The 16,135-nt window shown below is 36.1% G+C and overlaps 1 protein-coding gene across 5 annotated transcripts in view; it reads left to right on the top strand.

Annotated features, from left to right (window-relative positions):
• The window catches only part of LOC145269883 (uncharacterized), a 122,278-nt gene that overhangs the window by 27,437 nt on the left and 78,706 nt on the right, over positions 1–16,135 (top strand). For all 5 annotated transcript variants that reach the window (XM_080125632.1, XM_080125631.1, XM_080125630.1 and 2 more), the window contains exons 3-6: positions 378–422; positions 8,968–9,006; positions 10,758–10,802; positions 14,296–14,340. In XM_080125632.1, the coding sequence (XP_079981758.1) occupies positions 378–422; positions 8,968–9,006; positions 10,758–10,802; positions 14,296–14,340 (174 nt within the window). The remainder of the gene's footprint in view (positions 1–377; positions 423–8,967; positions 9,007–10,757; positions 10,803–14,295; positions 14,341–16,135) is intronic.

Here is a 16,135-nt window from a genome sequence, read left to right as displayed (position 1 = left end):
TCTGTGGGAAAAAGGTTGAAGGGAAGAGAAAAGACATCCCCCACTAAGCCACGAAGTCTATTTTGTACTCTGTCAAGGCAGGATTTTAGCAGCTCCTGTCCAGATGTGGCAGCAAGAGAGAGAGAGACAGAAAGAAGGGTAACGATGAAGAAAGAGGAAGGATTAAAGAGAGAAAGCGTGAAAGAGAACAAGGGTTAGAGAGAGAGAGAGGGGGGTGAAAGGGAAAGAGACATGGGTGTTTCTTTTATTTTATTGTTTTGTTTTTTTTTCTTTTCATAATTCTGTTTTTTTTTTTTTGTCTCATAAGTTTATTTTACATATTTATTTCTATTTTTCCAACTTCCACTTTTTTCTCTTTTCGTTTTTTTTTTTTTCAGCTGCAGCAGTGGGAGCAGTTAATGTTACATCTAAACTCGTAAACGGTAAGACAAATTCCTATTTAAATTGTATAAATCTTGATATCCTTGGAGCCGTGACCTCACACTAATTCACCTTCTAAGCCATCAGTGAGATTCTAAACCTTTGTGCCAATTAAAATAAAACATAATTACAGAGTCGGAAATCAATTTTGCATATGAATTAAAGATAAAATGATCACCTTTTCCCGGTCTAGATAGCGCCTTAAGTACACATACATCTGTGCCTAGTTCGAAACCCAGCTTCCATGAACAAGGTAAGTTCTGATAGATGTACGCTGGGTTTTGATATCGAGAATTGCGAAAAGGAGAAGATAACGTTTGGGAATTCTTTCTTTGGGCTTTGCTTTCTAAAAATACCAACATATTTAACTGTAGTTTCTTTCCTAGGACTTCCCGCCTGTGGAACACTGTTCCACTTGCCTGCTTCCCGGCCGACTAAAAATGGTAGCTTTCAAGACCAATGTAAACAAGTTCTTGTTGAACCGTTACCTTAAATAATCGAAATTCTACCCAATCTACGTCATTAACGATTACAATACTACCACATTACATTCATTAGCCCATATCGTTGAGTGGCCTTCGGGCTTTGATAAGTGGGAACTCCCTTAACAAATATTAGTAATTTTTGTAATTTCTTGGACATCTATTGCGGGTTGGCGGCTGCTATAGGAAAATATTTATCGTTCTGCATTGCCATGTGGACTTAGGATTGGCGATAGAGTTAATAAAGTGCATGTGTTATGCAGTTAATGGTTGTTTACATGTAATCCCTATTATTTGATCATCAAATTTTAATCGGCATTTATCATGGCCCTTCATTCCTGTGATCATAGGCATAGATCCAATATTGCTATCTCACACAAAACTTATAGTCATTAAGAAAAATCAATTACGAGAATAAGTAAGAACGAATTTATAAGAGTTATTCGGGATTTCCCAAAGAATACTTGTTAAGTGTTTAGCCATTATATTGAACAAAGATGGCGGTAAGTAAATCAAATCGTCGAAGAATCAATGCAGTCACGATCTGGAGTGGTGAGTAATTCTTAATAACAAAGATAGCGGCGAAGAATCATTGCAATCACAATTTAGTCGTTTCAAGACGGAGGTTGATAGTGAACTGATTTGAATCCAAAATTCGATATTTTTATAATAAGGTTGGAGGCTTCTCATTGGTGGATTTTTCTAACCGTATTTTATAAATCATTCGAGTCATACCCTCATTATTAATCAAAAACATTTTAACAATACTTGTTGAATTTTTTTATATGCTATAAACCTAGGTCGAATTTGACGAAGATTTGGGAATTAGAAAATGGATTTTGGGCGACAATTGAACACAGAATTATACAGCCGTGCGTATTTAATGTACAAAATGTGCGGTATGCAATTAATTCTACATCGGTAGAACGATTAGACTTCTGTATATATACATCATGGAACACAACACAACCAACTTCTATAAACACCTATCCTACATTCGAAACCCCACTAAAATCATACAAATAAAAATACTGGCCACAGTAAGAGACCAAGATAATCTAAATGTCAAAGAACCACTGTTATTATAGAAATATAACCTCAAAATAAATAAGAGTGTAGATTTAAATTGCATTTCCCTTTTATACTCACAGTAACTACAATACATACTACAAATAATTGACACACATAAACACTATAATACTAGTAGACACCCATAGCTATACCTGAAATCCGCACAACATTAAATGACTATTACATACAATACTGGCCACATATGACATTAACAGATATACCTGATATATGTAACTCTTAATAAGAACAGTACAACCGTAAACCCAGAATGTAATTCACTGTCATCACAACCTTAAACTATAAGCTGCTTTATATATATATATATATATATATATATATATATATATATATATATATATATATATATATATATGGATATATATATATATATATGTGTGTGTGTATATATGTGTATTTGTGTATGCACGTATGTGTAAGTATTAGGTTGAGAAGAAAGTTCTTTCGAAATTTTAAATTTGATTTCAAATGATGTATTTTCAAATTAGTTTTCATTATAATACCTTTACTTCATATATCATGTGCGCCCAAGATACAGTATCTTTTTCCCCTCTTATACATTTATCAGGTTGACAAAGTTCTTGCGGTTTTTAACTTTTAAATTCAGATGAACATATCTCGGCTCAAACAAAAAATTATTTATCGAAATAAGCACCATCAGAATCAACATAGTTTTAATATAAACAATAGGATAAAACGAAGTTTCATAGTCCAAATCGTACAACTGTCAAACCATTGAGCTGAGCGTCGCCGGTTGTCGTAAAGTTCTTGCGGAAGTTTTAATTTTGATTTCAAATGACGTATTTTCACAGAAATGTTCATTATAATACCTTTACTTTATCCACCCGTTTAAATCACAATCGTTTTAAAACAATTATCTCTTCTTTTCAGAACGTTGGATGCAAGATGTAAAACAAAAAACAAATTCGCACAATTTTCTGATTGCAATTCAAACTAGGCCGAAAAGCTGTTGAAAAACCTCGCGATATCAACGCAGTGTTTGGGCCAGGAACCACTACTGAACGCACAGCACAATAGTGTTTTTATAAATTTCGTGGTGGCGACGAGTCTTTAAGCTGATGAGCGTAGTGGTCGGCCATCGGATGTTGACAACGATCAGTTAAGAGCCTTAGTCGAAACCAATCTAGGAACAACTGTTCGAGAATTTGCTTCTGAATTAAACCTAACGTATACGACGATTTCTAACAATTTGAGAGAGATTCGAAACATAGAAAAAGATATTGATAAATGGGTGCCTCACGAATTGAACGATAATCAAAAGAAACGCCGCTATGAAGTATCATCTTCCTTTCTTTTACGCAACACACACGACCCGTATCTCCACCGGGTTATGACTTGTTATGAACAGTGGTTCGCTCGGCTCAATGGTTAGACAGTTGAACGAATTGGACTATGAAACTTCGTCTTATTAAAACACTTTGAGCTATTTCATCGCCATGAGAACGCAAGATTTTTACGTTACTGGCATAAATACACTTGTTTTGCGTTATTAAAACTGTGTTGATTCTGATTGTGCTTATTTCGATTAATATTTTTGTTTGAGCCGAGATATGTTCATCTGAATTTAAAAGTTAAAAACCGCAAGAACTTTGTCAACCTGATATATGTATCAGAGCGGAAAAAAAAGATATTGTATCTTGGGCGCACATACATACATGGATATATACATGTATGCACGTGTTGCACTTGCATACATGTATCTGTGCGCGTGTGCTTACGTGCGTGAATAGTATCTCTGTTCACAAAAAGCCTATCCTTGGAACATGTTTACCAGAAAGAACAGTCGGAAATAAGTCATACACCATCCACTATGACTATGCAATTCTTACAGTTACGTACCTAGAAAACGGGACCACGAAACCTGATATAGTGATATAGGAGCAGAAGGGGGGAAAAGACAAAACCTTAGTAGAAGTTGGTGTAACCAATGATGCTGGTTTAAACACAGCTGAAATAGAAAAGATAACGAAATACCAAAATACAAAAAAAAAACGACCTTACAAATTGAAAGTTCTATTATGGTATCTTACTTATAAGGTAAAGCTAGAATGCTCGAATTATTCTCTACCGAGGATAGATATAGCCAAAAATATTCACGCAAAATATAGTAAAGGAGACTATTTTTCAAATATCTTCCAAAACTGGGAATGGAGTGACGGACTTATATTAAGTAGATATTAATAAGTCCCTCTTACATTTTTTTTTAAATGGAGAGTAGATAATACACTGTGGTTGTGTTATCGGCAGCTCCAGTAACTCTCGCTTCTCCTTTTTTGTCCTTCAGTCCTCATTTCCAATGAGTGATTTTTCTGACAAAGGGCGAAGAAAAAATTGCTTTCCTGGTCGGTAATACTTCGTGAACAGTAGCTTGAGATGTCGGAAATTGTTCTGTTTCTATGTCTATCCTTGTGGCCACGTCCCTAGTAAGGGTGCTGGAGGTAAATGTTTCATCTGGGCTGACGTTACCCGCATGATAGTCAGGGACCCGAACCTTGGTTAACCACTAAGAAGGCTGTCCTATCAGCAGGTGTAAAGTACTGGGGCTGCTGTAGTGCCATTTGGTGAATGGATTCTGGACGATGCAGTAGTTTCTGGTGAGGCCTCTCGATGCCATACCTGTGGGTAATTATTACGGCTTTACCTTATCATGTGCTACAAAAAAATTCCTCTCCTTCTCTCTTACTTTCCCGTACTGTCCTACTCTAACCAAGTCTGTCGACCTGTTCCAAAAACCCCAAAAGCTCAACATGAAATATCTCCAAAAAAGAAACATGAATAAACCTAGAACCCCATCCTCCAACTTAGACCTCTACAACCATGTCTCCTTCTCCAACATCAGGGGTCTACGTTCTAACCTTCCAGAAGTTAAACCCCAATTACAGGAGACCAAACCGAACTTACTCTTTCTAAGCGAAACTGGCATAGGGCCGACCACTTCATAATAAAAGGATACTCTAACTTAACATCTAAATCTGACCTCCAAGATCGCCATGGACATGGAATATGCGCCTACATTAAAGACGGCTTTCTGTGTGGTAGGGATATCTCCAAAGAAGACTCTAATTTACCTTATATGTGTTTACGGGTTGCACTTGCTTACACCACCGTATTTATATTTGCCATCTATCGCCCCCACAACACCGGGGTTTCTGTTTCTAAGAGTATATCTGAGAAAATTGACTTTATCCTGTCTGCACATCCTTCGGCTAACATTCACATCTGTGGTGACTTCAATGTCCATAACGTGAAATGGCTGACCCACTCAAATAAGACAGATGATGAGGGAAGGTTCTGTCATGATTTGGCTATTGCCTATGACCTCACTCAGATCGTTCGCGAGCCCACCCGTGTGCCTGATTCTACCGGTCAGTATGCAAGCCTTCTAGACCTTTTTCTCTCAACTTCCCTTGAGCTGTGTCCATGTTCCGTTCTATCTCCTCTGGGATCTTCCGACCACTCTGGTGTATCAGTTAAGATAAAAATGAAATGTAATAAGTCTTCAGACGTACCTCTCCACCGTACTGTATATCTATATTCTATGGCAGACTGGGATAGCTTCCGTACATTCATATCTGGTTTATCCATGTTTAAAAAGGATGTGTCCTCTATAGTATCAGACCTTACCGAATGGTTAATTGTAGACACACACCGATTCATACCATCTAAAAAATTCCAACAAAACCTAACAGCCAGCCATGGTTCTCCCCAGAATGTGCTGCTGCCATTGCGCACAGAAATCACTTTTTCCACAGCTACCAACGTAATAGATGCACTGAGACTAAAGCTGCTTTCAGGACTGCCAGCAACCACTGTAAAAGAGTAATAAAAAATGCAAGAGAGCTATATGCTCAGTCTGTTAAATCCAAAGTAGCTGAGCAGCGGCTTGATTCCCACCAGTTTTGGCAAATAGCAAACAGGATCCTGAACAGAAGCGTGCGTTCTATCCCAGCCAGCATCAATGGACCTGAGATCATCTCATCAGCATCAGACAAGGCCAAACAATTTCCCAAGAACTTTGCTGCTAACTCTACCCTCTGCGACGAAGGGCATCAACTCCCCGTATTTCTTCCTACCACCGACAACACATTATGCAACATACAAATATCTGTGCGTGAGGTCGCCAAACTAATCTAGAACCTTGATTCCAGTAAAGCAACTGGCCCTGATGGCATTCCAATTATAGTGTTGAAAAAGCTTCGATCAGAACTTTCCCCTATACTTACAAAACTGTTTAAGCGTTGCCTTAAGGAGAAGTGTTTTCCAACACCCTGGAAAACCTCGTCAGTATGTCCTGTATTTAAGAATTCAGGTGATCACCCATCTTCCTCTCAGTACATGCCAATAAGTCTCTTGTGTGTCATGAGTAAGTTGCTGGAATCCATATTAAATAAAAAAAAGTAGTCAACCCCCTCAGCAGAAATAATCTCCTTAGTTACATGCAATATGGTTTCCGTTCTGCTAGATCTACAGCTGATGTGCTAACGGTTATATTCCTTCTAGGATCCTTCCACCGGTCCAGAAGATATCTCACTACTGATGCAATTCTCTATCTGTATAAAAGCCAAGTACGTCCAAAGATGGAGTACTTCTGCCACATCTGGACTGGAGCTGCTAAAATAGTATATCCTGCCTACCTTTATCACTCCTAGACTAACTTGCATACGCACATAATCAAACTCTTAAAAGAAACAAACAAGCTGCAACAACGATTTTTAAAATGTAAGAGAAAAATAAATGAATGAATAAAAATGAAAATAAAAATCAATAATATTATTAATAATATTAACTGTACACAACATTTCTAACTTATCGAATTAGGAACCTTATTCCAAAAACTGACACATCAAATATGCGAGCCGATTCGACTGCGAGACTGACATACGAATCTAACACGCAACATTCGGCACTGACGCAAACACAGAATGTACCAACGTTTGAGAACTGTCGACGCTTTCTTTCCTCCTAACGAAGAAATATTTTCTTCGAAAATATTTGGGAAATTTACGCATCTTGTCATATTAGGACATCTATTCCTCTTAACATATAAAGAAATTAAAATTTCTTACACAAGTGTAAGTGAGTAAATATGCGATTGGATAGCCGAGGATTCGAACCTGCGAAGCTAGGATTGGAATTGAGAATTCCGATCATAAGTTAAAATAAACAATAATAATACAGAATGTTATTGAAAATGGAATGTAGAATTAACCATTGTTTAGTTCACATGAAATAGTTAGATATCTGTTTATTGAAAAAGGAATGTAATAATACAATTTTGTTTCTGTTAATGAAATAAAATTAAAATAAGGAATCTAGATCCGAACAATAGAAAATATCAAACATATTTGTAAAGTGGGTTAGGAAAATTAGGTTAGAGAAATCGGGTTGGAAACATATGAGGAACAATGCATGCTTAAAACCGGAGGCATGTCGGGCCACGAGTCAGGTATGCACGTGTTTGGTCATGTACTGACGTCATGAGTTCTCAATATAGAGAGCTTTAGGAGTCTGTCAGAGTAAGTCAGGGGAGAAGAGAGGAGTCAGAGGCAGAGCTGACATCGAACCTTGGAAGCAAAGGGGAGAAGAAAGAAATCATGTAGAGACTTTGAATTCCTTGATGCAAAGCTATTGATCGGTCGTATGGAATAAACGAACATCATCATGTTTTTGTATCTGCATCTTCGTGCTATATTATTCAACAGAAAGGTATTGTGAATTTATGTTATAAGTACTTTGTGAAAATCATCATCTCAAAAATAGGTTAAGAAATATATGTGTCAATGTTATAGAAACACTCCCATTGTCAAAGCGTATAAATGTCAAACGTATAAATGACAATCGCTCTATATCTCGGTCTTATACACACATATATATATATATATATATATATATATATACCGATGTCCCTTTATATATACCCTGTCTCCATCACACCAACAATATGAACACTCACAACAAATATATACGCATCTCTTCTAATAACTCCTATGCATAACACTTAATCAGACATACTAATTAATAAATATAAAATATAATAAAAATATTTATTATTATAATTTCATATCATAATGAAATAATAATACTTTAAATGTAATACAAAAGAAGTATAATATATAAATTAAAATGATATATACATTCACATAAATAATATTACTTTAATATTAGGAAATATCCTTTTAAGCGTTTATATTTTTCAAATATAACTGAAAAAGTATTCTTTTCCGTTGGTTCCAGAAGGTTCCATAGATTAAGTGTTCTATATTATTGTGTCTGGAACATTCTCCAGTGATTTCTATGAATAGAAATATATACGTTTGTAAAAACCAGTTATTGATTCGTACATCAAATGAAAGGGACGCAAACTTGGGGTGACCTTCTTGCTGAAATCAACCGACTTTGTCGTAAATAAACGTACTGAACGTCAACCAAATAGAACCACTTTTCAAACAAACCACTCTTCAAACAAACCACTCTTCAACAAACCACTCTTAAAACAAACCACAACGGACAACATATTGATAAATATAGATTTTCTTGAATTTTGATATTGACCAAAGTAAATATATCTGTGAATGTTAATTAAATATTTTAACTTATCTTATTGCTAGAACAAAAATCTTTTATTATCTCCCTTAGATCATTTTATTTACTGTAAAATAGATTTCGTTACTTTTACTTATGTTTCCTTTTCACTCTTTTTTATTTATAATATATATGTTGCAGTGAATACCGCTACACATCATGAGAACGTAACAATCTACCATCTTATGCGACAAACTACGGTCAGAAATGAATATGTATACTTGAAAATTATGGAAGTCCCTTCAATATTGTCACCGTTATTTATTTTACTACATAGATCGTTTTCATAACTTCATTGTTATAGCCCTCAAACACATCCATTTTATATTGTTTTCAATTTTTACTTTTACTTTTTTCATTTTTTCTTTTTCAGTAACAGGGGCAGTTAATGCTACATCTCAACTCATAAATAGTAAGACAAAATATTTTGTTTGTTTTTCTATTTTCTCATAATTTGCTTGTTAACGTTTTTATCTTCATTAAACTATTGTTTTTATTTTTAATTTGTATTTGTTCTGGTTTTTGTTTTAAAAGTGTGATATTGAAAGAAGGAGGCTAACAGGGAAAGAGTGATAAAAGCGATAGAAAGTAAAAGGGAAGGAAGGGGTGCGTTGTTGAATGTATATATGATTTTCTAGTTTGCGCTTTTTAAATGCTTGGCAAAAGCATATATACACCTGACAATTATTTTTTCGTTATTCCCAAAATCTACACAGAAACGAATTTATCAACATATAAGTTTTATTTACAATTAAGACATTTTGCCCATTGGCAAAGACAGAGAGAGAGAGAGTGAGTGAGTGAGTGAGAGGGTGAGTGAGAGAGAAAGACGTTAGTTGCATGTGTTGGTTGTTATATGTGGAACGACGATGGAACGATTTCAAAGATGTCAATACCACTCTCTTCTCTCCTTTGTTATTTATTTAATCTCTTATTAAGGCGTCAATCCACATTAGTGAAAATGTAAATATTAAGATATTACATTCTTCTTCCTTTTTTGCATTGCGCAATTCATAACTCATGATTTGGAATGTGAAAATTTCTTTGTTTTCATGATAATTATAATTCCGATAATTTTTATGAGACACAATAATGTAGATCAAAATCAATCTGGAATGCGCGTGTGTGCACACTTTCGCTTTCAAATCTGCTCGCTACGTTCCTTATCCAACAAAAGAGAAATTTCATTTTTTTTTAATTATTTTTTACTTATTTTTATTCTTATTCATTCTTTAATATGAATATTTATTAATTTATATCTATCTCCTTCATTATTGCTTTTAGTAATGCTATAATTTATTTTCAGTTTTATTAGTAAATTTTACTGTTTCTCAATTTTTTCTTCTTTTTCTATCTACTTCTATTTAGAACTAAGTAGAAATGATTTGTTGTTTGAACATTTCAACTTTATCTACTCAATGGGAGATAATAGTTCTTAAACTCTATAAACCGTAAATTTCCTTATTACTTGCTTATTAGTGAATTTATCTTATCTTTTTTTTCTTTCTTTTTTTAGCTTTTTCACACACAAAAAGCAAAAAAACAAAAATCTGTAATCGGCAAAATTTCATTATGCTATCCATTTTATCATGGGTATCTTTTAAGTAAACAACCTAATATCTTTTCCTTATTGCAACCCTTTGTTTATCTAATATACCTCTGTTCCGTCTGCCTGCTTTCCTCCTGACTACAACTTGGATGTCTTCAAGTCCAACGTAAACAAATTCCTGATGAATCGCCCCCTTAAGTAGACACTTTAAATATCCACACTAACGTACTGTACATACAATAACCCTTATCCCTGAGTGGCTTCCGGGCCTTGATAAGTGGTGACCACCTTGTAAAAATAAAAAAAAGAGAGATGGTAAATGAGAGGGAAGGTGAAAGAGAGAGAGAGTTATAAAGAAAGAGCCTAAAGAGAGAAAGTATGAGGGCGATGGAAGGTAAAAGAGAGAGTGTATGAAAAGGAGACGGAGGTTCAAAGAAAAGGGGTTAAAGAGGAAAAAGGCTGAAAGAGAGATAAAAGCTGAAAGCGATTTTTTTAAATCTTTTTTTAAACTTTAACGTATTTTTTTTTAATAATTTTTCTATTCATTCTATTTTTCGTAATTTTTCACGTCATTAAAAATATTTCCAATTTTGATTTTAATTTCTTTTTTTCAGCTAAAATAGCGAGAGAAGTTTGTACCAAATCTCAATACATAACCGGTAAGACCAATTCCTATTTCAATCACATAAATTATGGCACCATGCACTTTATGCTAATTCACCTACCCCGGAATTTTATATCTTCGTGATGATTCAAAAAAAAAAACAATATTTTAGAGTTGTTAATCAATTTTGCATAAATTTAAAATTAAATGATCCCCTACTTCAAGTCAAATAGCGTTTTAAGGATTATTCATGGTTGTTTTCATGTACAAGGTGCCTTAAAAAAGTTTCCAGACTTTTTTCATATGGACACTTTTATTGATAGTACACACTTGTTGTAACGTTCCAACAACTTCTGGAAAGCCACATGGAAGTCTTCTTGCGTGAGCGTGTCAGTGACACTTGTCATAGTCTCTTTCATCTTATCAATTGTCTCACAATGACAGCCTCTAAGGTTTTTTCCCTGAGCTTCGGGAAAACCCAACAATCGCAGGGAGCTAGGTCTGGACTATAAGGAGAGTGGAGAACTGTCTTGATGCCTATCTTGGTCAAATAGTCAGTAACAAGGATAGAGGTACATTGCCTCGTGGAAATATCACTGACTCGATGAGAAGAGTACTGGCTTGTTCTGACATAATTTCTTCCTGAATTCCCTATAAGTCTAAACATAGTATTTCTTTTTGAATATCTGTTCAGTGGAACCCAGTGCATATAGATCAAGCCCGTGCTGTCAAAAAACGATCATAATAAGTTTTAGATGGATTTGCTCTGTCTAGCCTTCGTGGGTCTACTAGATCCAGTATGCTTCCACTGGGAGCTCTGTCTCTTGGTCTCTGGGTTATAACACTAGATTCAGCTTTCATCTCAGTCACCGGAGCATTAAGACTTTCAGGATCTGAATTGATTACCTCGACCATCTTCCTGCTGTCATGACAACGTCTTTCTTTCTGATCTTCTCCGAGCACCTTTAGGAAAAACTTCGCCCAAATCTACCGCATCTTTAGTCCCTCACGAAAAATTGTGTGTAGAGTTCACACACTGAGATCAGACTGTGCACTTACTGTCTCTATAGGCACACAACGGTCTTTATTCATGAAATCCTTTATTTGGCCAATCAACTTTGGTGTTCTGACTTCTTTACTCCTCCCACACATCTTATCATTCCTCACAGCTTTTCTGCCTTCCTTGAATCTCTTATGCCACTCTAAAACTTATGCTTGATTCATGCAAGATGGTCCAAAGTGGCATTTTTTCCAAGTTTAAAACAGAATTTTATTGCATATCGTTCTTCTAAAGTGTCTTCACATCCAGATTGCATTTTTGAAATTCACCAGTTGTGACAATCAGGCTTTAGTAAGGTGTATTCCAATTCCTGCTGTAGCTGTTCATTTGACCTTTACTCCTGATTTGAAATGGAACACATACATTAAATCCGTTGCCAAAGCAGCTGGAAAAATAGTGGAAGCCTTCTATCGATCCAGTAGATATCTCACTTCTGATGCAATTATCGATCTATATAAGAGCCAGGTACGTTCAAGGATGGAGTACTGTTGTCACATCTGGGCAGGAGCTGCTGGAAAGAACTTGTCCTGCCTTGATAGAGTTCAAAATAGACTTCGTAGCCTCGTAGGGGATGTCCTTTTCTCTTCCCTGCAACCTCTATCTCACAGAAGAGATGTTGCGAGTTTGTCTCTGCTTTATCGTTATTTTCATGGCAAGTGCTCGGCTGAGCTTCAATCTATGCCCCCCGCGCCAAACCTTCACAAGAAACATCCGTCTAGCAGAAAACACTATCACTAATTTCCCCCACTCTTTATATTTTTTTTCTTTTTTCTTATTCAATCTTCACCCCAAACAAGGCAAGTGTCACTTTGAAGTAGGGGGCTACTATCGAGGACATAATTTCCGGGTGGCATTATGAAGGGAGATGAGTAGAAAGATGTTTGTTCACATTGCACTTGAACTTCTGCATATCAGTACAGTTGGGAAAGCAAAATCCAGGAAGGGAGTTCCAAAGGGGAAGAAACTATTGGAGTAAAAGGCTTTCTTACACCTAGAGATCTTTACTGTAAAGGGGTGGGACTTAGTTGCTTGTCGGGTTTGTCGGGAGTAGTCACGTCGAGGAGGTATTAAATAAAATGTTTTATTTAATTTATGCTTGTTTGTTTGTTTTCTTATTGAGACACTAACAGTGATAAAGACGTTAAGAGCTAGAGGGTGAAAGACAGATAAATTCGAATGAGAGGGTAAACGCATTTTTTTTATTTTTCTCATCTCTTTTTCTCTTCTTCTCTTCTCTATCTCTATCTCTCTCTCTATATATATATCTTTCTTCTTCTTTTCTATCTATCTATCTATCTATATATATATATATATATATATATATATATAATTAACTCATTTTCCCCTTTGATTTTGACCTTAATAGGATTAAAATTCAAGGCATTTCATGCAAATGTAATATGCACAAACTGCAGCAGAATATCTGAGACGTGTCCTAAGCCCTATTACCTTTCCACTTCCTCGATAATCGTATATTCCTATATTTTTTCTGCTGACAGTTCACGACCAAAACCAGTTACAATCAATGGAAGTGGTAAAATCTCTTCTCTCTAATAAATTCCTACTTTCTTCGCCACCACTTAATACCGTTGTGGGATCGTTCACAAGGAAGAGTTACGAAGGAACACCGGTTTGAGTTTTATTTACTTTGTAGTTGCTTAAAAAAACTGGAATCAAAGGGTTACGTATGCCATTTTTTCGCTTTTTGCTGTGTTTTTGTTTTGTTTTTTGTTTAGTTGCTTAAAAAACTGAAATTAACTAAATCGAAGGGTTACTTCGTAGTTGCTTAACAAAACTGGACTTAACCGAATCGAAGGGCTACTTATGCCATTTTTTTTTTCGCTTTTCGCTGTTTTTTTTCCGAGCACGTTTTTCCGTGATTTGGCTTTTCCGATTTCTTTTTGAAAGTCCTCCCCTTTTTGGATTGACTAGTCTTAATTTAAACTTTCGCCAATTCCGGTTTGGCAATGTATGCAATGGATAAGACGTCATATTATTCCCCCCTACACACGCACACACACACACATTCTTTTCCTCCTTTACGGTATAGGTTTGAGCCTGCCTGCCTGCCTACTCCCATTTTTTTTTCTCAACACGCACCTTCAAACAACCGGGCAACATTGGGCAGCCAGGCTAGTGTTCAGTAGAGAATTGGCTCTAATAATGAATATGAAATAGGCATGAATTTAAATATTTAAGCTTTTTATGATCTGGGTGAATGAGTGTTTTCTTTTTGCTTTCGTTTTGCCGATTTTTCTTCTAAGAAATTTAACATCGTTTTTTTTTTTACTTCGCTTATTCTTCACTATACCTCTCTTACACACAAGGCCGGGTTCACTCGCTAGTTAAAAGCTAGAGGATAAAAGACAGATAAATTCGAATGAGAGAGAGAGAGAGAGAGAGAGAGAGAGAAAGGAAACGCATTATTTTTCTTCATTAAAAAATTTTTCTCTGATTTTTACTTTTTTTCTTTTTCGTTTTCTTCCAGATGAATCAACGAAGAGAATTAATAACATATCTAAACGCGTAAACGGTAAGACAAATACTTATTTTAATCGAATAAATTATTGTATCATTACAGCTTACTCTAATTCCCATCTCAGGTCATAAATTGGCTGCAGTAGTTCCGTTTCTCTCCAAACTTTACAACAAATATCTTAATGAATCTTGATTTCCTGCCAGCTGAAAAACTGCTTCTGCGGTAGCAGGTTTCAAGAATTCTGGCGAAAGAACTGATCCAGTAAAATACCGCCCTATTAGCCTCCTCCCACTTTTCGCCAAAATATCTGAGTCCATAATTACCCAAGCTCTAGTCCATCAGCTTACAGATGCTAATTTTCTTACTGACAAACAATATGGATTTAGGCAAGCCCGTTCCACGGCAGACATTCTAACTGTAATCTCTGAGCGTATATACCATTTACTTGACAAAGCGGGGGAGGATAGAGCGGTAGCTCTAGATATATCTAAGGCTTTTCACAGGATATGACATGAAGGTCTTCTCAGGAAAATCAGATCATACGGTATCACTGGAAGAATCTTTAACATAATTAAATCCTTCTTAGATAAGAGAAAAATTCAGGTTGTCATCGATGGTCGTACATCTAAATAATATGATATAAATGCGGGAGTGCCTCAGGCGTCTATCCTTGGACCTGTATTATTCCTCATATTCATAAATGACCTCCCTGACAAAATTGTCTGTGAGATGGGTATATATGCTGATGACACCACGCTCTATAACAGACACGACAGGAAAACAAATGAACACATGCCTAGAGAAATGACAGAAACACCAGAGGAAAACTTCCAATCCGTAGTGGAATGGGGACAAAAATGGATGGTTACATTTAATGCTGCCAAGACTAAACTTGTTTCCTTTAATAACTACAAGAAACCTTCTCTACCACCAATAGCAATGGCCAATGAATCTTTATCTTTTAAACTCCTCGGCCTAACGTTCACAGGAAACATGAGTTGGAAAAATTACATTGAGATCATTGCCAGGGCCGCTGCGAAGAAGGTAGGTTCTCTCTACCGTGCTAGAAAGCTACTAACGCCCGAAAGTATCCTGTACCTCTATAAGGCCACCATTCGCCCATGCATGGAGTATTGTTGTCATATTTGGACTGGTACATCTGCTACTAGTCCCTCGGTCCTAGACAGGGTTCAAAAGACAGACGCCAACCTAATAGGTCCTGAACTGTCATCTAAGCTTCAGCCTCTCTTACATCGACGAAATGTAGCATCCCTCTGTCTGTTCTACAAATATTTTAATGGTGAATGCTCTGACGAACTGCAAGTACTTGTACCCCCTAGACGTAAATACCCCCAAAAACCCCGACAAGCAGCAAAATCACACCCCTTCATAGTTGAGATCCCTAGATGTAAGAGAGCCTTCTACTCCAGTAGTTTCTTTCCCAGAACTGATGGAGTTTGGAATTCCCTTCAGTGTTCCATGTTTCACCAAATTTGCTGACATACAGAAGTTCAAGTGTAACGTGAACCGACATCTTGCTGGCCAACTCCCCACATAGTACCCCTGTAGCTTATGTCCCTGATAGTAGCCCCCTACATCAAAGTGGCGATATGCCTTGTTTGTGATGAAATTGTAATAAAAAAAAGCCTGATGAATCCGAGCGTGGATGAAACGCGGAATTTACTGTGTAGCTTAATTGCCATATACATTTTATAACTTACTACCTAACTCTACCTACGTATTGAGCACTGTTGAAGTAAATACTTAAAGTTTACGCATAAATGTATACTTTCGTATATTAATTTATGTGATTAAACGAAGTAGTCATACTTAGCTCCTGAAACAGTTG

Source organism: Euprymna scolopes, chromosome 45 (genome assembly GCF_053919585.1).
Source record: "Euprymna scolopes isolate OS-2025 chromosome 45, ASM5391958v1, whole genome shotgun sequence".
Lineage (NCBI taxonomy): Eukaryota > Metazoa > Mollusca > Cephalopoda > Sepiida > Sepiolidae > Euprymna > Euprymna scolopes.
Note: the sequence above shows the minus strand (reverse complement) of the source record. Positions and strands in the feature narration are given on the sequence as shown.